This window comes from Pelodiscus sinensis, chromosome 1, assembly GCF_052426305.1.
Source record: "Pelodiscus sinensis isolate ZL-2025 chromosome 1, ASM5242630v1, whole genome shotgun sequence".
Lineage (NCBI taxonomy): Eukaryota > Metazoa > Chordata > Testudines > Trionychidae > Pelodiscus > Pelodiscus sinensis.
Genome location: NC_143052.1, coordinates 202,192,929 through 202,215,625, shown reverse-complemented (window position 1 = coordinate 202,215,625; position 22,697 = coordinate 202,192,929). Strand labels below are relative to the sequence as shown.

At 42.7% G+C, this 22,697-nt stretch overlaps 1 protein-coding gene across 1 annotated transcript in view; it reads right to left on the bottom strand.

Moving 5' to 3' along the window:
- CFAP47 (cilia and flagella associated protein 47) overlaps positions 1-22,242 on the bottom strand; it is a 651,639-nt gene extending 629,397 nt beyond the window's left edge. The window contains exons 1-3 of the mRNA XM_075913261.2: positions 22,025-22,242; positions 9,409-9,560; positions 37-152 (exon numbers count right to left, since the gene is read on the bottom strand). Coding sequence (XP_075769376.2) covers positions 37-152; positions 9,409-9,560; positions 22,025-22,183 — 427 coding nt within the window. The 5' untranslated portion in view covers positions 22,184-22,242. The remainder of the gene's footprint in view (positions 1-36; positions 153-9,408; positions 9,561-22,024) is intronic.
- Positions 22,243-22,697: the final 455 nt, after the last annotated feature.

The following is a 22,697-nucleotide window of genomic DNA, read 5'->3' as shown; positions in this document are numbered from 1 at the left end:
AAATCTTTATGTAATTTATTGCATAGTGATATTTACCTGGAGATGATCCATGGTTAGTAATACTAATCTCTTTACTAATTACTTTACTGTTTGCAATCACTGTGCCAAAATTAATCTCCGGTTCAATTTCCAGATAACAACATGGAATTAATCTACAGAGAAAAGATACTTTAATTATTTTTCCCAGAATTTCAAGTATTTTGTAATTTTTAAAAGGAATATATTTGAACAATGCAATGAAAAAAAATCTGTATTCCTCCTGATTCCATTAATAACACAATTAGTTATACAACTCACATCAGCAGTATTGTGAATACATGGAAGACATAAAAAAAAGACCTACTTATTAAGCTGTCCATCTGGGTTTTTTTTTTATTTTTAATTACTGTTACTTTAATTTAATTTAATTCCAGTCAATGAGCTGAAATAAAATGAAGCTATAAATTACATTTTAATTCCAGTGTTATGGCACAAGACCTTAATATAAATTATCTAAAAATATTTCACTCATTTGTGTTAATTCCAGCATAAAAGTACTTAAGATAAAGATAAGCCACATTTTAATAGTAGCTGGCCAAACTAAAATTTATCAAGATGTGAACATCTTAGTGAAACAAAATTTATGGAATTTTCAGTCATAACAATCTTCTTTATTTATGAACATACATCATGTAGTTTCAATAATAAAAAAAGCTGATGAAATCATGTTAAAATTATATTTTCAGGTCTCCATTGTACTAGGCACCACACTAACCTGACCCAAATTTAAGCATCCCAAACCTTCAGTAGATTATGTGCAGACTCCTGCATTCAACAGCAAACTATCCCAATGTGGAAAAAAAAAGGATAAGAAAAATAGTAAGAGACCAAAAAAGCTTCTAATTGAGCCATAAAATAACGTATATACAGTAAAACTCTGATGGTCCGGCACTCCTGATGGTCCGGCACTCCTGATGGTCCGGCACCATCAGGAACCCGGAAGTGCTCCGGGCAGCCGGACTATTGGAGCTGCTCTGCCCCCAGTTTCCCCGATTCAGCCGCTGCTAAAACTGACCAGTGGCTGAATCGGAGAAGCCGGGGCAGAGCAGCCGGGGAGCTGCTGGGTAGGTCCCGTAGCGCTGCCCCTCGGGGCTGTGGGACCAACCCGGCAGCAACCCAGCTGTCCCCGATTCAGCCGCTGCTGAAATTGACCAGCGGCTGACTCCAGGAAGCCCGAGACAGAGCTGCTCTGCCCCAGCTTCCTGGAATCAGCTGCTGGTCAGTTTCAGCAGCAGCTGACTTGGGTACGCCTGGGACAGAGCAGCTGGGGTGCTGCCAGGTTGATTCCCGCAGTGCCGAGGTGTGGCGCTACCAGACCAACCCAGCAGCGCCCCAGCTGCTCTGTCCCAGGCGTCCGGATTCAGCTGCTGTTGAAACTGACCAGCGGCTGACTCCAGGAAGCCCAGGGCAGAGCAGCTCTATCTCGGACTTCCTGGAGTCAGCCACTGGTCAGTTTCAGCAGCGGCTGACTTGGGGACACCTGGGGCAGAGCAGCTGGGGTGCTGCTGGGTTGGTCCAGTAGCGCTGCTCCTCGGCACTGTGGGACCAACCCAGCAGCCTTCCAGCTGCTCTGCCCCAGGCGTCCTGATTCAGCCGCTGCTGAAACTGACCAGGGCTGACTCCAGGAAGCCCAGGGCAGAGCAGCTCTGCCTCTGTCTTTCTGGAATCAGCCCCTGATCAGTTTCAGCAGCGGCTGACTTGGGGACACCTGGGGCAGAGAAGCTGGGGTGCTGCCGGGTTGGTCCAGTAGCGCCGAGGAGCGGCGCTGCAAGACCAACCCAGCAGCACCCCAGCTTTCCTGCCCCAGGCATCTCCAAGAGCAGCTGGGGTGCTGACGGGTTGGTCTAGCGGCGCCAAGGGTCGGCGCTACCCGACCAACCCAGTAGCACTCCAGCTGCTCTGCTGCAGGCGTCCCGATTCAGCCGCTGCTGAAACTGACCAGCAGCGGCTCAATCAGAGACTCCTGGGGCAGATCCGGACTATCGGAAGGGGGGGCTATGAGGCGGTCTGGGGTAGCATCCCCCCACCCCACTCCAGACCCCTCATAGCCCCCCCTTCTGATAGTCCGGCATATCTGATAATCCAGCATCCTCTGTGTCCTAAAGGTGCCGGATTATTGGAAATTTACTGTATTAAAAAGTAGAAATGTGAATAAATTGCTAAGAATGAGTATAGAAGAATAGCACAAGCATGTAGGAATAAAATCAGAAAAGCTAAGAACAAAATGAGTTACCGCCTAGCAAGGGGCATAAAATAGGAAGAATTTTTTTAAATTAGGAACAAAAGAAAAACAAAGGAAACCCCAGTTCCTCTCTAAAGGAGAGCTAATAACTGATGGTATCCATCTTCACTAAAAAGTGAAAAGCAAACCAGATATCAAATTGAATATGCATCAACAATATGATGCAACTGCAAAAAAAGCTAATGTCTTTCTGGGCTATGTTAACAGGAATGTTGTAAGACATGGGAGGTAACTGTCCTGCTCTATTTGGCACTGGCGAGACCTCAGTTGGATTACTGTGCCCAATTGTGTGTGCCACACTTTGGGAAAGGTGTGGATAAATTGGAAAAAGAGTCCAGAGGAGAGCAACAAAAACCTGACCTATAAGGAAAGGATAAAAAAACTGGAAATGTTTTGTTTGAGAAAAGAAAGGGGGGGCGGCTAGGAAAGACTCCAAATTGGTGGTTATCCTCCAAAAATGTGAAGTGCTGTTATAAAGAAGACTGCAAACACGTGTTTTCCCACATCCACTGAAGGTAGGTGAAAAGGTAATAGGCTTAATCTGGAACAATGGAGATTAAGGTTATATATTAGGAAAAACTTGGTAACTATAAGTAGTTAAACACAGAATAGATTTCCAAAGGAGGGTTTTTTTAAGAACCTGTTGGACAGTAATAGAGACGTAGCTGTGTTAGTCTAGTCTAGCTGAAACTAAAAACAGGACTATGTAGAACTTTAAAGACTAACAAGATGGTTTATTAAGTGATGAGTTTTCGTGGGCCAGACCCACTTCCTCAGATCAAATTGTGGAAGAAAATAGGCATGACCATATATACCAAAGGGATACGATCAAAAAAAGTGAATACATATAAAAATGACAAATCAAATGTATTTACCTCCCTCCCTCATCCCCCTCTGTTCTGAAATGTGATTTGTCCTTTTTTATATGTGTTCACTTTTTTTGATCGTATCCCTTTGGTATATATGGTCATGCCTATTTTCTGATCTGAGAATGTGGGTCTGGCCCACAAATGCTCATCACCTAATAAACCATCTTGTTAGTCTTTAAAGTGCTACATAGTCCTGTTTTTTGTTTCTGTTGGACAGATATCTCTCAGGGAAGATGTGGGTTTATTTTGTCCTGCACGGGGCTACACTTGACTTCTTGAAGTCCCTTCCATCCTACTTTTCTATGATTCTGTAATTTCCCCAATCAAAGTGAGTGGGGCTTCACATGAGCACAGCAGACAGCCAAAAGACAGTCCATGACCAGATTGGAATCTAATAAGTGGATCCAAGGAACAGATGGGAGAGAGTTCAAAGGTACCATATCATAATAAGCAATAATTATTCTTATATAAGGAATAAAAGAAAATTTTCTGAAATGAACAGATTCTGTAAATGCTGATATTTTAAAATTAATTAACAGTTACAGTATTTATATGTCCACCTCCAAAGAAAGTAACTTGCGAATGATATAGTTCTGTGTGGGACCAGTACTGACCTTCCTGTGTTTAGAATGAGACCTAAACAATTGTGTAAGTACAGTGTGATGTGTACATAAGAAATGACTTCTTCCCTGGACCTGCATGTCTGTAGCAAGTCATCCACATAAAGGGATTCTGCAGAGATCAGTTCTGGACCCAGTTCTTTTTGGCTATGTCTACACGGCAACATTATTTCGAAATAACATAGTCCGCATCTAGAGCTGAAATAATGTTGAAATACTGTCAAGTTGAGGTACTTGTTACTCCAACTCCTGTAACCCTCATTTTATGAGGAGTAAGAACAGTCAGAGGAAGAGTGCTCTATTTCGAAATAAGTGCTCAGTAGACAGCACCAAAACTCAAAATAAGCTGTTTTGAAATAAGCTAATCAATTGATGTAGCTTAATTTGCATAGCTTATTTCAAGTTAAGCCCTGCTGTGCAGAAGCACCCTTTAATAGCTTCATCAATGAATTGGATAATGGCATAGAAAGTACACTTATTAAGTTTGCAGATGATACCATGCAGGGAGGAGTTGCAAGTGCTTTTTGAAAGATAGGATTAGTATTCAAAATTATCTGGACGAACTAGAGAAATGGTCAGAGGTAAACGGGGTGAAATTTAATAAAGACAAATGCAAAGTGCTCTACTTCGGAAGGAAGGAACACACATACAGAATGGTAAATGACTGACTAGAGAAGAGTACTACAGAAAGATTTGTAAGGGTCATAAGAGCTCTCATGCTAAATACAAGTCAACAGTGTAACACTGCTACAAAAAAAAAGTGATCATTCTCAGATGCATAAACAGGAATATTGTAAGACATGAGAAGTAATTCTTCCTCTATACTCTGTGCTGATTAAGCCTCAGCTGGAACACTGTGATCAGTTCTGAGTTCCACATTTCAGGAAAGATGTGGACGAATTTAAGAAGGTTGAGAAGAACAACAAAAATTACTGAAGGTCTAGAAAACATGACCTATGAGGGAAAATTGAAAGAACTGGATTTGTTTAGTCTGGAAAAGAGAAGACTGAATGGGGACATGATAAGTTTTCAAGTACCATCACTGTTTTAGGGCTAGTGAGTGGGGTGCATGATTGGCCCTCCATCTCAGTGGGCCACAAGACTGTCATAACCAAGAGTCTCCTGAGATAAGGTAGTTTTGCTAACTATGCTTGCGTACCTAAAGTTTGTGGGATGTGCTGATTAAATCATACCAGTGCTTTGATTAGATGCAGAGCAAGTGCATTGCTCTTATAATTCATGTTGTGTGCAGTCAGCATGCACCTCATTTCACATGCCCTTGATTCACATTCATGTTACTTTAATAATACTGCTGAGGGGGAAAACTACATGGAATCTGGCAACTCTATGTGTGGGTTATTGGAGTATGCTCAAATGAGTACAGGTTGGACCTCCCTCATCCAGCAACCTCAGGACCTGACTGGTCCTGGACAAGGGAGTTTGATAGATCAGGGAAGGTCGGGGGAGGGGGGTTATGTGCTGTGCTCCTCTCATCAGCTACCTGGCACAGCTGCCCTATCCCCCTCCAGTTGCATCACCCCAGGAGCTCTGTGTTGCTGGCGCTCTTGTCCCTGGAAGCCCTGGGCTCTGTGGACCCCTCCTCCCAGCCCTACCAGCTGCAGATTCTATGCCTGCCCCCTTTCCCCTGCCACACAGACACCATCGGCCCGCTGGCTTCCCTAGCCAGCTAACTGAGGACTCTGGTGCCCCATGGGTTACGCTGCCCCAATGTCCCCACCATCAGCTCTGCTCCCAGCCACCAGCAACCTCTGTTCTGGGGCTAGTCCACCAACATGCATGGTCTTGCCAGACCAGAGAGTCCTGGACCACACAGGTATAATCTGTAACTCCACTGGCTATAGATTATGTTTCCAATGCCACCCGAGCAACCTGAGTTAGAGGCAATTGGGAGAACTGGTCAAAATATTTTGTTGAAAATGTCATTTTGTCAAATTGAGCATTTCTGCAAGAATTGTCCAATTTCCAAGACATTTTTCAGGTTTTAACTAAAAAAGATCATTTTATTTTTGAAGAAAAATTGGGGTAGAAATTGTTTAATCAAAAAAAATTAGCAGGGGGAGATGAAAATGGTTTGCTTGTATTTTAAAAAACCAACTTAATAAAAAAAATGTCAACAAAGTGTGAAAATGTTTTTATATAAATCTTTCGTGAAAACAAAAAAAACTTCACTCACTTACAAGCTCTGGCAATATTATACATGTGTCATGGAGGGTATTATCTGAAGATTCTGCTGCTGTACAGATGTAACCAAGCACATTGTTTGGCTTGCAAAAAAACTATAGCAGTATGTGAGGTAGACATTACCCAGTCTGATTGGCTTAGATCAGGTCAGATTTTCAGGACTGGTATTTGGGGTGGAGGGAATGCAAGGTCTTTATCAAAAGGCCAGTGAAATCTCTGAATTAGAGGTTTCTTTGGCATAATACTAGGCATTCAATTCCTTTTCAAGTTTACTCTCCCATTAATAGTTATATCTGAAGTTAAGAAAAAATATTAAGATTTAGTCATCTCTATGTTTCCCTTACTAAATGCTTCCCTGAAATAAATTTATATTTAAAAAAAACTTCCAGGAGTGATATTTCAGAAGATTTGAATCTTTGGTAAAACTGTTTCAATAAATTTAGCCAGCAATGAGACATAGTGCTCTAGGGAGACCATGTGAACCTGCCTAAATATTTCCCCATTTTATTATATTAAATACTCTCTTCATAAATTAATTTTAAGGTTGTTTCAGATTGGAACATTTCTCCAAAAGCCTTAGATTAGATTTGGAGTGTTTATCAACCTTCTTCAAAACTACACCACAAGTAGTAAAAATGGAATTTATATATCTGTACAATTGCTTCAGATAAAGCAGATTAGGGATAAACCAATAGGGAAGGTGTTTCTCACTCAACAATCACCAAAGGAAATACAATATTGAAGACAGGTAATAGCCATTTAACTCTGAGAGATCAAGTACTCCAAAAAATGGCAGGTCCTTTTCATGATCTTATCCAAAATATATAAAGTCTATGCCTGAGATTCCATTGGAATGTTTCTTTTAATGGTCTGAAATGCTGAAAATGAAAAATCTCATTTTCAATCAGGAGCAGTCCTGCAGAATGTTATTTCTCAAGGCCACATTCAAATTTACAATTTTAGCTCGGCTGAGCAGACAATGAAAATGAACTGTATCATTTTCTCACATTCTGCCTTATGATGTACTACAGACTAGATTTGAATCAATAATTTTACAAAGTCTAGGGCAGTCCTGAAGGGAACAATTGCAGGGGAGAGAGGGATGGAGAAGAGGAATCAAGGACAAGACACCAATGTAATCAACATTATCTGGGGAAGAAACAGACTTTTTCAAAATTAAGGCCACAAAGTTTATTTTCTTTTGCAGGGACACACACCATAAGAACAGGTAGTATGCATTATTCTGTACATTGTTTTCTGCAACAAATGGACAACTTTTCAATTTCAAAATGAAAGAAATTTAAAAACATCCTCTAATTTTTATGTATGAGACTTAGTATGACTGCATTGCTATTTCGGGATACTGGAAGTATCCCAAAATATCAACATTGCATCTTTAAAAGCACCCGCTGTTTCCCGAAATAGAGGACGCGATATTCCAGCATCCCTGTAACCTTCATTCCACGAGGGTTAAGGGATTTGTCGGAATAGCGCCTTATTTTGAAATTTGGTGCTGTCTACACAGTGCCAAATTTCAAAATAAGCTCTTTCAATTTAGACTCAGAATAAGCTACGGAAATTGCATAGCTCAGTCTGACAGAAGGGTGCTGTTTAGATGAACCCCTCGATTTCTTTTCAGAAGTTATCAGTAATATTGCCTTTCAAAAAGAAATCTAGAATCATCAGCAGGAGGAGAAAGAAAAACAATAGCCGGGGGACAAATCCAATTTGTTTCATAGACAACCAATTTATTGTTTCCTACTTTAGAAGAACGTGGGGGAGATCATGAATGGTTCACACAAACTTAAAAGATATCCAAATAGACCTTAATTTTATGTGAGACAAACAGAAATAATAATTTCAGTATCTGTCATGGAATTTCTTAGTCACTACTTATTTGACTTGCAACTCAAAGTTCAGACAAATAAAATAAAATAAAATAAAATAAAATAAAATAAAATAAAATAAAATAAACCAGGACACAACCAGAAATTATAATAGCTTTGAAATGTTTTTGCTTTATATTCAGTCAAGAAACATTAGCCAGAGAATGGCATTTTTGGCATTCACATTTCATTTGGTCAACATTGAACAGTTCTTGATTACAGAACAAGCAACTTCCTTAGTCTGGGGGCAGATGATAGAACAAGAATTTAGCTTAGTCTATAACAGCAAAGTAATTTTTGGCTTGGTAAAGATCTGGAACTAAAATTACATACTTAGTCTGAAAAATGATCTGTAAGATCTGGAGGCCATTCTGGGAAATGCACTGTATACTCAATTTTTTTTCTTCATTTAGCATATGGATGTTTTAACTGAAGCTTGTCCTATTCACAAGCAAAAATGTGACTAAACTACTTCACATGTTAAAACCACAATGCATGAGTAAGTTCAGAAAAAAAAATGTAGCCATATTTTTAATACGCTGTTTTAAATTTCAGGAACACTGCTCATAAAGTACTTATAACAACAAATGAAAATATAGTTCCTAACCAAAATTGCCACTTCTGTGTCTATTGTTGGTGACTCCCATCTTGCTAAAAATGACATTATTTATACTGAATTTGGAAGTCTGATTCTAGCATTAATCAGTTTCTAGCACACTTAAATACTTTTCAACTGATGTTGTATGAGTATTAAAAGTGGGAGAGAAGCAAATCAGAGAATCGTAAGTAGAAGTGACAGATAAGCAAAGAGGAAGAAGTGCTGGGATAAGTATAACCTGGACAAAGCATCCAAATACCCTACACACGTCTTGATAGAACTGTGAAAGACAGGTTTTTTTCTACTGGTTTGAAATATCACTTATTCTGGAGAAGACTCTGTTACTACCTGTCTAGGTCATTTTTTATTTAAGTGATCATTTTATAAAAACTATTGTTTTCAGTTGTTTATTACCTTGGGCACTATTTTTTAGAAAGCATAGGTTCTAACTAGATATAGATTATCCTATAAAATGAGGTCCTGTTATAAATGCTTCACTCTAATCCAGTCACAAACACGTGAGCAATAATTACAAGCATACATATCAGTGGCTCAATAATGACTATATCCAAAAAAGAAAAAGGTCATCCCATTCAATTCCAATTATACCACTGGAAAGTAACAGGCAGGCAAAGCCATTTATGAAAATCATCATAGGTTAAAAATATAGAGCATGGATATGAACATAAATCCAAGTTCTTAAATATGAAAACCAAGTACGCATATTTAAATCATTTGCCAACATCAAAAGACATCACCAAAATGAACAAACTACCTGTTCTGCATACTTAAAAATCAGAAACTTATCCATTACAAAGAAATTCACCATTTGTTTTCAAAATTCATGTAACAAGCTAACTACATCATTATAGATGGCTATATGTATTAGCTACTTCCCTTTAAAGTAAAATAAAAAATATAATTAGCAGTTTGTATACTTTAAATGACATACCCTATCAGAGGGATCTCAATTATATCTTTTTCTACCAAAAGGAGTAATCTATCTTGAAGGTCTTTCTCACTGTCCGGATGGTATTCCACGGAAGCTGTAACTTGAAGACCAGATGCAACAGGTTTATCTGGATTTTCCACAATCAATTTAAACTACAATGAAAAAAACAGTAATATTTTTAATTAATTTTTAAATATTTCTAGATAAACCTCTATATTTCGGTGGCCCATTTGCAGCATAGTATGTTAGAGTTTATGTTTATAATTAACATTATGATCGCCAGTTTTAAAATTCCACTCACTATTCACCAATGGCAAATAGAATACTGATCCATTAATGTCTGTAAAAATTAGGTTTCTTTTAACAATATATTATTTTTAGTGTGTGTGATCAAGAGGATAACCTACTAAACATGAACTAATGCACTACTATCATCCTGAGATTGAAAACAGACAGCTGCATTGCCTGTGCTACTGCTATTAGCTTTCCCAAACAACAAAACTAAATTAAGAAGGACTTGACCAGTTTCCTGGTTTCAGAATATTATGCAGGCCCATATGCAGCGGGGTGCAAAGGTCCCTCATGATCTCCCAAATAAGTGTGCTTTGGGCTGCCAGGGAAAGGCAGGAGCGGTATGCTGCCCAAGCGGTATGACCTCTCCCATGGTCAAGCCAGCTGGGGCTGAGGCTCATTCCCCCCACTGCAATTCTCCCAGGAGTAAGGCCAGGAGAGGGGCTGGCCTCGCTCCTGTGGGAGAGAGAGAGAGAAAAATCAGCCCCAGCCTTCCCCAGCCAGCCAGATCATGAGGGAAAAGACAGGACTATGTAGCACTTTAAAGACTAACAAGATGGTTTATTAGATGATGAGCTTTCATGGGCCAGACCCACTTCCTCAGATCAAATAGTGGAAGAAAATTGTCACAACCATATATACCAAAGGATACAATTTAAAAAAAAAAGTGAACACATATGAAAAGGACAAATCATATTTCAGAACAGAAGAGGGATGCGGGGGGGGGGGAAGGTAAATGTCTGTGAGCTAATGGTATTAGAGGTGATACTTGGGGAAACTATCTTTGTAATGGGTAAGATAGTTAGTGTCTTTGTTGAGACCAACACGTAGAGTGTTGAATTTTAGCATGAATGACAGTTCAGAGGATTCCCTTTCAAGTGCAGATTTAAAAGGCTTCTGGAGCAGGATGCAGGTAATTAAGTCGTTGAGACAGTGTCCTTTCTGGTTGAAATGGCAAGAAACTGTTTTTTCTTTGTGATCCTGTCTAATATCTGTTTTGTGGGCATTGATCCTTTGGCGAAGTGTCTGAGACGTTTGTCCAATGTACATAGCAGACGGACACTTTCGGCACATGTTAGCATAAATTATATTTCTGGATGCGCAGGAATATGTATTCTTGATCTTATAACTCACTTGGTTAGGTCCAATCATGGTATCAGCAGAGTGAATATGTAGACAAAGCTGGCAACAGGGTTTGTTGCCAGGGAAGGTACCAGGGTTGGTATTAGTGTGGTATGTCCTGTGGTTGTTGGTAAGAATCATCTTGAGGTTAGGTGGTTGTCTATAGGAGACTATGGGTCTGTCTCCCAGAGCTTCCTGGAGTTTAGTATCCTGTTCCAGTATAGGCTGTAGTTTATTGATAATGTGTTGGACAGGTTTAAGTTGGGGGCTATAGGTGATGGCAAGTGGTATTCTATTGTTGGTTTTCTTGGGTCTGTCTTGTAGTAGATGGTTTCTAGGTATTCGTCTGGCTCTTTCAATTTGCTTTTTTATTTCTCCGGGTGGGTAGTTGAGGTTTATAAATGCTTGGTAGAGATCCTGAAGTTTCTGGTCTCTGTCAGTAGGATTAGAGTAGATGCGGTTTGTCCAATCACAAAGAAAAAACAGTTTCTTGCCATTTCAACCAGAAAGGACACTGTCTCAACGACTTAATTACCTGCATCCTACTCCAGAAGTTTTTTAAATCTGCACTTGCAAGGGAATCCTCTGAACTGTCATTCATGCTAAAATTCAACACTCTACGTGTCGGTCTCAACAAAGACACTAACTATCTTACCAATTACAAAGATAGCTTCCCCAATTATCACCTCTAATACCATTAGCTCACAGACATTTACCTTTCCTCACCTCTAGTATCATTAGCTCACAGACATTTACTTTCCTTCCCCCTCTCGCTCCCGCATCCCCCTTCTGTTCTGAAATGTGATTTGTCCTTTTCATATGTGTTCATTTTTTTTAATTGTATCCTTTGGTATATATGGTTGTGACAATTTTCTTCCACTATTTGATCTGAGGAAGTGGGTCTGGCCCACGAAAGCTCATCACCTATTAAACCATCTTGTTAGTCTTTAAAGTGCTACATAGTCCTGTTTTTTGTTCCAGTGCAGATAGATATTCAATGTGGAGAATTTAGCTCAGAGGGAAGTCTCTCATTGACTTCAATGAGAGTCAGATTAGACCTTAAGGGTAAGTCTAGTTTTGCTTTCACTTTTGAAAGAAGATATGCAAATTTGGCAGTACTTTGCATATCTTCTTCCGATAACTTTTTTGAAAGAGCTTTTTTTAAAAAGCAAGCCGATTAGACCCAGTTCTTCTGAAAAAAAAAAAAAATTTTTTGAAAGAACTTTCTTCCTCAAAAAATGAGATTTACAACTTCTTTCGAAAAAAGGGTTGGGTTTTTTTCCCCCCTCGAAAGAACCGCATCTAAACTGCTTGCTTTAAAAAAAAAAAAAAAAAAAAAAAAAACACCTCTTTCAAAAAAGCAGTCGGAAGAAGATATGCAAATTACCGCCAAATTTCATAGAATCACAGAGCTGGAAGAGACCTCAGGAGGTCATCAAGTCCAGCCCTCTGCCCAAGATAGGACCAATCCCAACTAAATCAAACCAATTAGGGCTTTGTCAAGCTGAGACTTAAAAACCTCTAGGGATGGAGATTCCACTACCTCTCCAGGTAACCCATTCCAGTGCTTCACCACTCTCCTAGTGAAATAGTTTTTCCTAATATGCAACCTAGACCTCTCCCAATGTAACTTGAGACAATTGCTCCTTGTTCTGCCCTCCATCACTACTGTGAACAGCTTTTCTCCGTCCTCTTTGGAACCTCCCTTCAGGAAGTTGAAGACTACTATCAAATCCCCCCTCACTCTTCTCTTCTGCAGACTAAACAAACTCAAATCCCTCAGTCTCTCCTCATAGGTCACGCGCTCCAGCCCCCTAATCATTTTGGTTGCCCTCCTCTGGACCCTCTCCAATACGTCCACATTCTTTCTATAGTGGGGGGCCCAGAACTGGACACAATACTCCAGATGTGGCCTCACGAGAACCGAATAAAGGGGAATAATCAATTCTCTGGATCGGCTGGCAATGCTCTTCCTAATGCACCCTAATATGCCATTATCCTTCTTGGCTACAAGGGCACACTGTTGACTCATATCCAGCTTCTCATCCACTGTAATCCCCAGGTCCTTTTCTGCAGAACTGCTACTTAGCCATTCAGTCCCCAGACTGTAACAATGCTTGGGATTCTTCTGTCCCAAGTGCAAGACTCTACACTTGTCCTTGTTGAACCTCATCAGATTTATTTTGGCCCAATCCTCTAATCTGTGTAGGTCAGTATGGACCCTATCCCTGCCCTCCAGCGTATCTACCTCTTCCCCTAACTTAGTGTCATCTGCGAACTTGCTGACGGTGTAATCCATCCCCTCATCCAGGTCATTAATAAAGATGTTGAACAAAACCGGCCTTAGAACTGATATTTGGGGCACTCCGCTAGAAACCTTACATCGAGCTGTTGATCACTACTCTTTGAGCTTGAGAGTCTAGCCAGCTTTCTGTTCATTTTACAGTCCATTTATCCAATCCATATTCCCTTAACTTGCTGGCAAGAATATTGTGGGAGACGGTATCAAAAGCTTTGCTAAAGTCAAGGTATATCACGGCCACTGATTTTCCCATATCCATAGAGCCAGTTACCTCATCATAGAAGTTAATCAGATTAATAAGGCACAACTTGCCCTTCATGAATCCATGTGGACTATTCCTGATCACTTTCCCCTCTTCCAAGTGCTTCAAAATCGATTCTTGGAGGATCCACTCCATGATTTTTCTGGGGACTGAAGTAAGACTGACTGGTCTGTAGTTCCCTAGATTGTCCTTCTTCCCTTTTTTAAAGATGGGCACTACATTTGCCTTTTTTCAATCATCCGGGATCTCTCCAGATCTTCACAAGTTTTCAAGGATAATGGCCAAAGGTTCCGCAATGACATTTGCCAACTCCCTCAGTACCCTCGAATGCATTAAATCTGGGCCCATGGATTTGTGTATGTTTAGCTTTTCTACATAGTTCCTAACTTGTTCTTTCCCCACCAAGGGCTGTCTACCTCCTTCCCATACTGCACTGACTAGTGCATTTGTCTGAGCGCTGACCTTGTCCGTGAAGACAAAGGCAAAGAAAGCATTGAGTACCTCAGCTTTTCCCACATCCTCTGTCACCAGGTTACCTCCCTCATTCAGCAAGGGCACCACACCCTCTCTGATCACCCTCTGATAACCCTCTTATTGCTAACATGCCTGTAGAAACCTTTCTTGTTACCCTTCACATCCCTTGCTAGCTGCAATTCCAATTGCGCTTTCTCCTTCCTGATAATTCCCCTGCATTCTCAAGCAATATATTTATACTCCTCCCTAGTCATCTGCCCAAGTTTCCACTTCTTGTAAACTTCCTTTTTGTGTTTAAAGGATGTCCCCGGTAAACGAATCTGGTCGCCTAACATATTTGCTTTTCTTGCTGCGCATTGGGATGGTTTCTTCCTGTGCCTTTAATAAGGCTTCTTTAAAATACTGCCAGCTCTCCTGGATTCCTTTCCCCTTCATGTAAGCATCCCAGGGAATCCTGCCCATCTGTTCTCTGAGGGAGTCAAAGTCTGCTTTTCTGAAGTCCAGGGTGTGTATTTTGCTACTCTCTTTTCTTCCTTTGGTCAGGATCTTGAAATCTACCATCTCATGATCACTGCTTCCCAGGTTGTCACTCACCTCTACTTCCCCAACTAGTTCCAACCTGTTTGTGAGCAGCAGGTCAAGCTGCGCATGGCCCCTGGTTGGTTCCTTCAGCACTTGTACCAAGAAGTTATCCCCAACATTCTCAAAAAACTTCCTGGATTGTCTGTTTACTGCTGTATTGGTCTCCCAAGAGATGTCAGGGTGATTATAGTCCCCCTTGAGAACCAGAGACTGCGATCTGGAAGCTTCTCTCAGTTTTGTCTGAAGAAAGCCTCGTTTACTCATCCACCTGATCCGGCGGTCTATAGCAGATACCAACCACAACATCACCCCTGTTGCTTCCACCTCTAAACTTAACCCATAGACTCTCAACAGGCTTTTCTCCCTCTAAAAACTGGAGCTCCAAGCAATCATACTGCTCTCTTACATACAATGCAACTCCTCCCCCTTTCCCCTCCCTTCCTGAACACTTTATACCCTTCCATGATAGTTCTCCAGTCACGCGAGTCATCCTACCAAGTCTCTGTTATTCCAATCAAATCATAGTTCTTTGACTGGGCCAGGGCTTCTAATTCTTCCTGTTTGTTTCCCAGGCTTCTTGCATTTGTGTACAAACACCTTAAATAGCAGTTGATTGCCATACCTTCACCATTCGCTTAGAGGGTCCTCCTTTGTTGCTCGTTCCTCCTTCTGTTTCTTCCTGGTAACCAACTCCCTTCACTCACTTCAAGGCTTTGGTCACTGTCCCCCAACGAACCTATTTTAAAGCTGTCCTCACTAGGTTTGCAAGCCTGCCCACAAAGATGCTCTTCCCTCTCTTGGTTAGATGGATCCCATCTCTTCCTAACAATCCTTGTGCCCGGAACAAAGTCCCATGGTCAAAGAAACAAAAGCCCTCTCTCCAACAGCACCTGCGCAACCATGCATTTACTTCCTTAATTCGACAATCCCTACCTAGACCTTTTCCTTCAACTGGAAGGATGGACAAGAACACCACTTGTGCTTCAAATTCTTGATCCTTCTTTCCAGCACTACATAATCTGCTGTGACTCACTCAAGGTCATTCTTGGCCATATCGTTAGTTCCTACATAGAGAAGCAGGAAGGGGTAGTGATCTGAAGGTTTAATCAGTTTTGGAAGACTCTTGGTCACATCCTGAATGCGAGCTCCCAGTAAGTAGCACACTTCTCAAGATTACAGGTCTGGACGGAAGATGGATGACTCAGTCCCTCTTAGGAGAGAGTCCTCTACCACCACCACCCATCTTCCTCTTTTGGGGATGGTGATCATGGAACCCCCATCCCTAGGACTACGCATCCCATGACTTCCAGTAGATGGAATTTCCTTCTGATTTCTTCCCTGAGAGGTCCCTGCCAAAGCATTCTCCATTGCAGTGCCTGTGGAGAGAGCCTGAAAGTGGTTACTTATCTCTACATGAATGGGGGATACCTGAGTTCACCATCTTCTTCTTCTCGACTCTAGAGGTTACATACGGCCAGTTTTCTTCCTTGTCCTGTACTGCCCTGACTAGTTCTACAGCCTGCTATGTCAGCAGGATTAAACGCTGCCTTCTAGCGAGGAAATCTTCATCTCCTTTATAAAGCCCTGGACTGCCTGATAGCCCCTTCCCCTGATTAAGGCTCAACCAATGAGCAGAGGCTTCTAGATTTCAAACCCTGATTAGAAGCTCACCTGCCAGCCACAGCACACACTCCGTGGGGGGAAAGGTGAAGGAAAAAAATTTGTATATCTTCTTTCGAAAGAAAAACGTAGTCTAGACATACCCTCTGAAGGAAGAGAAACCCCAAAAAATCAACAATGAAGGAGTACTTTTTTAGTGGAAAGGGAACATCTCTCTTCCTTGGACTACAAATGCATTACATGTGTATTAGTTAGAAGTCAATATAAAAAGTTAGCAAGACTCCCACCTTCCTCCCCTCCCCTGAACACACTCTCCTGACTAAGGGACATGTTGAACAACTCAGTAGAAATGCCAACAGAAATTCTCATGGAGTAGAAATGGGCACCTAGGTTTGTGACCAAGGTATTTGGACACTACTGGTATCCTCTACCCTTCACTTATCACATTAACCTCTGGCTAATAAGTTTCTGTTAAATCTTTTAAGTCACACAGCTGATGGTACAAAGCTTCATATTACCAAATGTTTATATCTTAAAAAGGAAAAAACTCACTCTGCTTTAAGTTTATTGTATTCATTTGTATATTAAGTAGGGCTCTCAAGATATTTAAAAAAACAAATCAACCGCAATTACTCACATGATTAAATGTTTTAATCATGATTAATTGCACCCCTTAGAAACGCTGCAGCGGCATTTCCAAGAGGCAGCATCAGGGAGCCCAGGATCAGCTGGCATCCCCAGCTGACCCCGGCTCCATGCCTCACTGCCCTTTGCAAAAACCAGCACTTCAAAGGGGCAGTGCATTAGGAGCCTGGGATCAGCTGGAATTCCCAGCTGACCCTGGGCTCTGTGCAGTGCTGCCCCGTTAAAGTGCTAGCGCGCTAGCTTATCCCTGGCTCCGCCTTGCGCTGCCCCTTTCAAGTGCCACTCTGGCATTTCAAAGGGGCAGTGCAGCATTAATGCCCGCATTAAAAAAATTGTGTTAATCCTGCCCTGCATTAATTGCAGGCATTAACACACATCAATTGACAGTCCTAATATTAAGAATCCATACACATAACATTTTTACTTAACTGTTACCTGAGCATTTTCTTCCATACTGATACATTTTTTCATAACAGTATCAACAAAGTTAGGGGAAGTTGTGCTTTAAACAGTATGCCCCGGGAGATTTTAAGACTAATAAGTTTCAGGGACTGCAGCATGAAAGCATGCTTAATTTTAGAACTGCGTGCAATGCATTTTGCTAGACTCAGAATTAGACACCATTTAAATTAAACAGCCAGGCACCTTCACCATGTAAAAGGGCAAAACAAATGTTTCCTAAACAATCCTCTATGACATGTGTAGAAAAAGGCTTTTTGTGCTAAATTTCCATAGATGGCATTACTTGGTCATGCATATATTAAAAGCTCAAATACCTGACTAAAAAAGGTTATGTAACAGTGCCTTCATTTTCCAAGTGGACTGACTCAGAAAATTGTCCCTTCTGTCACACACCATTGATAATAGTAAAAGTCATGGAGGAGAGGGGAGGCAGAGACCAATTACCATACAGAACTTAATATATAAAATGCATCCTTGCCCCTTACCTCAGTCCTTCATTCTTCCCAGAACACAAGCAAAACATTAGGCATAAAACAAACAATTCCAATATGAATTTGCAAATGATATATTCACAGGGACTCCAGTTATGGATGAAAAATCTTTCATTCTCTTTTATGAAATGCCTCTATGGATCTCCACTTTAGAAAACTTAGCATATGACAAAACCCATTAATAGAATTGAGAAGTACTAATTAAGTAAATATTCAAGCACTACTCTCTTAAAATGAGCACTCAACATAGCCTCCAAGTCAAGCCAATATTTCCTAGTGAAAGAGTGAACTGAGCTCCAGTAGTAACTTTGCCAATTTTAGGGAAGGATGTATTATATACGCAGCCAAGAGTGGCCACTCTTCCTCTCACAAAAGGGGGCCTGTCTTGGTCTTTCCAATCAGCTAAATCATCATAAATCTTATAGCTGAATTCAATGGTGGGTTAGCTCCAGACAACTGGAGGGCTAGAAAAAAAAAATCCACAGCCAGGAAGCAGAAGCCCAAAGTACTGGTCACCATATGGGGGAAGTGCCTGCATGCTGACCCCATTTCCCAGCAGCACCCCCAACCTGTCCCCCAGCAGAAGCCATAGCGTGAAGGAAGTCCCAGCACCCTCCAAACTCATCCCCTAACAGAAGCCCTGGGACAGCAGGGGAAACCCCCAGGTTCACCAGCGCCATCTCCATCAGAAGATGCAGGGCAAGAAAGATCCAGTGCTTGTGCTCTATTGCAGAAGCACCAGGCAGACAGGATCAAAGAAGCCCCAGCATCCCAACCGTGATCCCTGGCAGAAGAGATGGGGAAAGCCCTGGCCCCAGGATCCTCTGCAGCCCCGGGAATGCATGGGGCGAGGGAGTAGGTGGGAGCCAGTGCTCTCAGGGAGATGGTTTTTAAGCTTCTAATTCTTAACTAGACTCGCTAAATCAAACTCCAGAAGATCTTTCGAGGCAGCAATGATCTTCTGTTTAGTGTAAACATGGCCTTAGTGCTTGTGTAATCTGGCATCCTCAGTAAATCAAGCAGTTAAAGGGGTGAAGACTTGGAGCAAAATAAAGAGGAATAGTATGAATACCCTATGGGAAAAATTAGACTATGGATGGAAAAGTACCGTATTGTTGTGAAAGATTATATAAGAATAGCCAGCATTATGGAGGTCATCAATTCTCCTAGCTGAAGTACATAAGAACGGCCATACTGAATCAGATCAAAAGTCCACCTAGCCCAATATCCTATCTTTCACCAGTGGCCAATGCCAGGTGCCCCAGAGGGAATGAACAGAACAAGGAATCATCAAGTGATCCACCCCCTGTTGCCCATTCCCAACTTCTGACAAACAGAGAGCAGGAAAACCATTCCTACACATCCTGGCTAATAGCCATTAATGGATCTATCCTCCATGAATTTATCTAGTTCTTTTTTGAACCCTGTTAAATTCCTGGTCTTCACAACATCCTCTGGCAAGGAGTCTCACAGGCTGACTGTTCATTGTGAGAAGAAATACTTCCTTTTGTTTGTTTTACATCTGCTACCTATTAATTTCATTTGGTGACTTCTAGTTCTTGTGTTATGGGAGCAAGTAAATCACTTTTCCCTATTTACTTCCTCCAGAAAGTGATGGTAACTAATTTTAAATGGGGGAATAGGTGCTCAAAATCTCCAAAAATCAGGCCACTTATTTAGGAGCTTCAGATACCTAAATATGGAGTTAGATGCCTGTCTAGCGTGGATGCCTAAATAAATATTAGCTGTAACCTCACAGAATGATGGTGAAAAGATTGGTTGCTCAAAAACTGAATAGCCCACCCCACTTCATCCTGATAACATTGGAGAAACCATGTTAGCAGATGAAGGAGAGGGAAGGCCTGTAAGTAAAGTTGTGAAACAGGACACTGGATAACTAACTGAATTCACTGTTTTGCTTCAAACATACCATCTGAGCTTGTCCAAGTCTCTCAATCGCAGTGACTCAGCTTCCCATCTGAAAAATGGCAGTAGCAACACTTCCCTGACTCACTGTGCTGTTGTGAGGATAAACAGCTTAATAACTGAGGTGTTTGGAAACAATAGTGATGAGAAAGAATAAACAACTAAAACAATTGATACATTTATGCAGGGCCAATCTACTCTCTGAAGAAAAGAGATGCAGGATATCAGGAAAAAAATGGGATTTTCTTTGAAAGAAACAATGTCTCTGTCCAGTCCAGACTAGAGCAAGTATGAGTCCTGCCAATTTTTTCCATGGACCTCAAAAGCGAAGGAAGCAACTTGACAACTTGGCAAAGAGTAGATGTACATAAGCAGCCACCCTCCACATATTAAAAAAAGGAAAAGTATTCTATAGAACTTAGATCTCCGCCTGCTCTGAAACATTACCTCACTTACATGGTTTTCAAACCTGTGACACAAAGATTCATATCTGGATGACATCATAGGCACTGGCTTCCTCCAGGCCCAGGAGTACTCTACCCGCCCCCCCCCCCCCACTCCACCCCAGGCTTTGCCCTTACCCCACCCATTTTCCCAAGTCCCCACCTCCAACCCACCTCTTCTCTGCCCCAACCCCCACCCTGCCCTCCTCAAGTGCCTGTGTTCCCTGTAAGCTGCACACTTGAGCAGCAGTGCAGGAGACATTGCACTACTGCCCAGCTAATTAGCAGAGCATACACAGCCAGCAGCATGTGTTCAGGTGCCTAAGGCCATCCCAACCAGAGCTGGTGCCCTAGATAGCCCAGTACTGGTAACCCCCATTCTCCAGGGGGCCGAAGCTGTGAGGGAAAGCAGCTGCCAACTCTCCTGGATCAAACCGCATTTACTGTAGTGATGTCCGGTTCATCCAGTTTGGGAGAGTTGGCAACCTGGAGCAGGGCCAAGAGAGAGGACTAAGTCGAAGGAGCAACAGACAGAGACACAGCCAGCCAGAGAGAAGCAGCGCTGTTAAGGGGAAAGTGCTGCTTCTCTCTAACCACCCACTGCATGTCTGTCCCCTGCTCAGTCCTCCAGCCCATGATGGCCACTTGCCTTTTCTGATTAGCCAGGGCTGGACACTGAGCCTTGGAGGGGTGGCTGGGGCAGACGGTTGCCAGACCCGCACTGACCGGGAGCAGGGAAGCCATGGAATGGGGGCAGCCAGCGGCTACAGGCAGCATCTGGCTGCATAGAACACCATGAAATGTGGTGCCCTATGCAGCTGCATGTTTTGCCTACTGGCAGGGACAGCCTTGCAGATGCTCCTCCCACCATGTTGCTCCATCCAGCAGCTGCTCCCAGGACCTTCCTGGAATAGGGGAATATTGATGTCAAGGTGTCCTTTTTGCCCGGATCCCATCTTTGCAGAGAAGTTTTAAAATCTGGGGGGAAGGGGGCCTGAAAAAACTCTCTAGAATAAGATTAAAGGGCAATATGCACAAACATTCATATCAAAATTCAAAAGTACAAATTTAGTTTGAAAATTTGACCAATATGTGTAATAGTGACAATGGGGAAGAAAAGAGGGTATAATGATCAATTTTTTCCTCCTCCTAATAGCTTGTGTTTAAAATATATACACAATAAAATAGTAATAGAAATGTAGCCCTGTTAGTCTGGTGTAGCTGAAACAAAATACAGGACTATGTAGCACTTTAAAGACTTTAAAGACTAACCATCTTGTTAGTCTTTAAAGTACACAATAAAAGTTATTTCAAAATACTGTTTACCATACTTTACATTAGTTCTCGTGTTTTGGAATCATTAAATGTTTGTTTACTACAGCCCCTACATTTTCTCCTTTACAAAAGGAACAAAGAACGAAAAAAACAGAACCATCAGGCTTTTATACACAATAACACTGCAATTTACCTCTGTAGAATGTTTCTTCAGATGACAAAATTATCACAGCCTGAAGAAGTGGGTTTTGCCCCCTGAAAACTCATGAGACCATATATATATTTTTGTTAGCCTCGAAGATGCCACAGGACTACGTGTAATGTATTTGTGTCCACGTGTAAAACAGAAACGTCGCCGTGGCTGTAAGTACATTGTGAGGGGAGTGCCCCAACCATCTCAACTTGCTACCTTAACACACACCCCAAAAAAAACCTCCACACCCCAGTGCAGGAGACGGGGAAAGTGGGAGCCAGAAATTGTGGCACGTGACACACACCCCCTCAGACTCCCGGCATCACACGCTGCCACCCCTAGACCAGCGAGCGGGGAAAGCCACATGACACCAGCGCCCCGCAACCTGCCCCGCCCCGGCGGCCTGGGCGAAGCGAATCCCCCGCCGGGCCCTGGTTCTCCCATGACCCAGGACGCGGCAGGACTGGGCGGGGGCAGCCAAAGGCCGCGGAGCACGGGGGGGGGGGGACCCGCCTCCCCGCCCCTCACCTGGGCGCAGCGCGGCGGCAGCAGCTGGAGGCGGCGGCTCCCGGGCTGCAGGTTCTGGACGCTCAGCAGCGCCCGGTACCGGCCCCCGGGCACCGCGTCCACGAAGAGCAGCTCGGGCGGGCAGAGGCGCAGCCCGGCCACGTCCCGCGACCCCGCCATGGCCCCGCGCAGCCGGCAGCGTCCTGGGCGCCTGGCAACGCTGCGGGCCCCGAGGTAGCAGGAAGGGAGCCGGCACTGCTTGGAAACGGTCGCCGGGCAACGAAAACAAAACTCCGATTGGAGGAGATTATGGGTGGAATTTCCAATCCAGCCAATAGGGCGAGAGGCTTTGGGGAGGCGGGCGGGTCAATAATAGCCAAGCCCCCTCGCTTACCCTGCGGGCTCTGGAACAGATGCGCTGGCCAGGTGGGGTTGCCAGATGGTTTCACACGAAGTAAGGGACATGCTTGACAGTACGTCACAATCGACATGGCATCTTATTTAGAACATACCGGACATTTATATTTTCTCAGTTTGTTTCCCGGACAGAAAACTCAAATCCTGGACTCTCTGGTTCAAAACCCGACACCTGGCAACCCTACGGCCAGGAGCCGGCGCTACCCCCACTACACAAGTGCCAGAGGCTAGAGCAGGAAGTACAACCCAGCAAGCCCAGGTTGAGGGCATGTGTCAC